Source organism: Montipora foliosa, chromosome 11 (genome assembly GCF_036669935.1).
Source record: "Montipora foliosa isolate CH-2021 chromosome 11, ASM3666993v2, whole genome shotgun sequence".
NCBI lineage: Eukaryota > Metazoa > Cnidaria > Anthozoa > Scleractinia > Acroporidae > Montipora > Montipora foliosa.
Window position 1 is genome coordinate 27,619,508 of NC_090879.1, and position 2,275 is coordinate 27,621,782.

Genomic DNA, 2,275 nt, shown 5'->3' on the forward strand with positions numbered 1-2,275 from the left:
GGTTGACTGATTAGAAAACAATACTCTTGTGCTGATGAGGGAAAAATGTAAACAAGGATTGCTCCATATAGAAAGTCGCTCGCGAGTCATTTGTATGCCTCCGATATTCTTTTCTTTCGGGTCGAGAAGTATTCGAGCTTATTCTCTACTCAAAAGAATATTACTTTTCCGTTGGTCAATGGCCAATGCATAAATAGGTTATAGAGCGCAATACGGAAGTTGCTATGGAAACAGCGAAGGAGTAATTTTCTGGAGAATATTCGTATTAAGTGGCACGTGCATTTCGTTCTTTATAGTCACTCGAGATGTATTTAAAGTCCTCGAATTGCACTTGTCTACGGTTCGTTCCCATAAATCGCATTTATACGATTTCCCAGACATATTACCAAACTAAGCTATTTAGAAATCCGAAGAAAATGAAAACAAAAGCCAATTTGATAATTTTAATGAAAATTGAGGACTTGAACACAAAGCCGATGGAGTAGTTAAACGATGATAGCTCGGGGATGATGTTCGACCGGAAAGATAATTTTATTTTGATCGAGTAGGAGTCGAACGTAGACCCTTGCGATGCCTAGTTAGTATGCTCTATTGACCACTTGAATAACAGTAATAACAGACCTGGCTTGAATTACAATACTCGTGATATTTTCTGGAAGGCCAATTCCCGTTTTCCCCCTTCTGCAATAGAGAGCTTTAGATTCTAGGACGAGAGCGGCTACGAGTACAAGATTTTTTCATAGAACAACAGTGAGCGCGTACAAACCACCTTCGCGTCATTTTAGTACGAGGTTTTGCAAAAATGTCTTCGTGTCAAAACAACTTACCAACACTGTAGTAGTTTGGAAATTTTTCTATCAGGAAAAGGCTCAGTTACCAGCAATAAGAACGACGGAGGAACCTATGCTACTAACAAAGAGTAAGATTAGTCGTCCCGGTTACAAAAATTTTCCCTAAAAACAGGCAGTCAAATCTCGTACTCGTTCTCGTCCTCGTACTGCAATCTAAAGGTCCCTAATTTTTTTAACCAACGAGCAGTTGCCCGAAAAATTCCCATACAAAATTGAATTGAGAGGCGGGGAAGGAAAACGGGATAAGCTGCAATCTCTGATTCTAGACCATTCATTAAGTGTTCCAACTAAATGTGCTCGGTATTGAAGCTTTTAGGTGACATACAACAAATTGCAAACTGATCGGGCTGAAATGTCGAAGGGTGGCCATCTACCAATGATAGAGATTTTGAATCCTCGAGACCGGTAAATTAATTAAGAAATGTTATTAATCGATCATGGCTGTGGCATACTTTAGAATCGAACGCGTAGTTCGTCAAAAAGACGACAGTCGATCGGCGTAAATACACTAACCGTTTTCCTCATCTACTGGACCATCGGGATAGAGTTCCTTCTCCTCCTGAAGAAGCTCGTCACTTCTCATGGAATCCCTCCACAAGTCGCCCGTTTCTTTCTTCTCTTCAGCCTTTAATTCCGCTAAGGCGGAACCTATGAGGAAGAAAACCAACGCGTACAGTTGCATTGCAATGTCTTCGTCGGAATTTGGCTAAATTTCAAAATATTCCCTCCTTTTATACACGTTTTTAAAGCTCGCAAATTTCTAAATATGACGTCTTGGAAAAATTAAAATAGAATCAAGAAGCAAGATCAGCCGGGAAAAATGTGTAATTCCCCGAGATCATTTATAACTCCTTGTATCGGACGGCAAACCATCTGTTTTTTCGGAATATTGCGTCATTACGCTCTCGACGTATTATATTTTATTACACATAACATGAGAATTTTATTCCATAAAGCTCATTTGTACAAATCTATACGCTTTATTTTCACATGTGAAAAAGACCTATACAGCCAATCAGAATGGCGTACAGCTATTTCACATGTGAAAGTATAACCAATCAGCGATAGCGTAAAGGCGTTTCCATGCCAATCACTCGTGCATCTCGTGCAAATCGTGCAAATCGTGCAAATCGTACTTTGTTATTGAATTAAATTAAATTTGCATTTGGTTCTATTGTTAGTGAGTTTTTGTTTCTAATTCGCGTTCAGAAAACTATTTTAATGAAAATTCTCATGTTATGTGTAATAAAGAGTTTACGACATAGAAAGTGCTTTGTACGGGGTTTTATTCACTCGTTGTTTGTGTCAAAAACCCTCACTCGCTCGTTCCTCGCTCGTTCGGGTTTTTGACACAAACAACTCGTGCATAAAACCCCGTACGCCGCACTTTCTATGAAGTAAACTATTTATATCAGAAGCTCATG

General features: G+C 39.1%; 1 protein-coding gene across 1 annotated transcript in view; it reads right to left on the reverse strand.

The window, feature by feature from the left end:
• Positions 1–1,540, reverse strand: part of LOC137974636 (uncharacterized) — a 6,693-nt gene extending 5,153 nt beyond the window's left edge. The window contains exon 1 of the mRNA XM_068821554.1: positions 1,365–1,540. Within this exon, the coding sequence (XP_068677655.1) occupies positions 1,365–1,533 (169 nt within the window). The 5' untranslated portion in view covers positions 1,534–1,540. The remainder of the gene's footprint in view (positions 1–1,364) is intronic.
• Between the last annotated feature and the right edge of the window lie 735 nt (positions 1,541–2,275).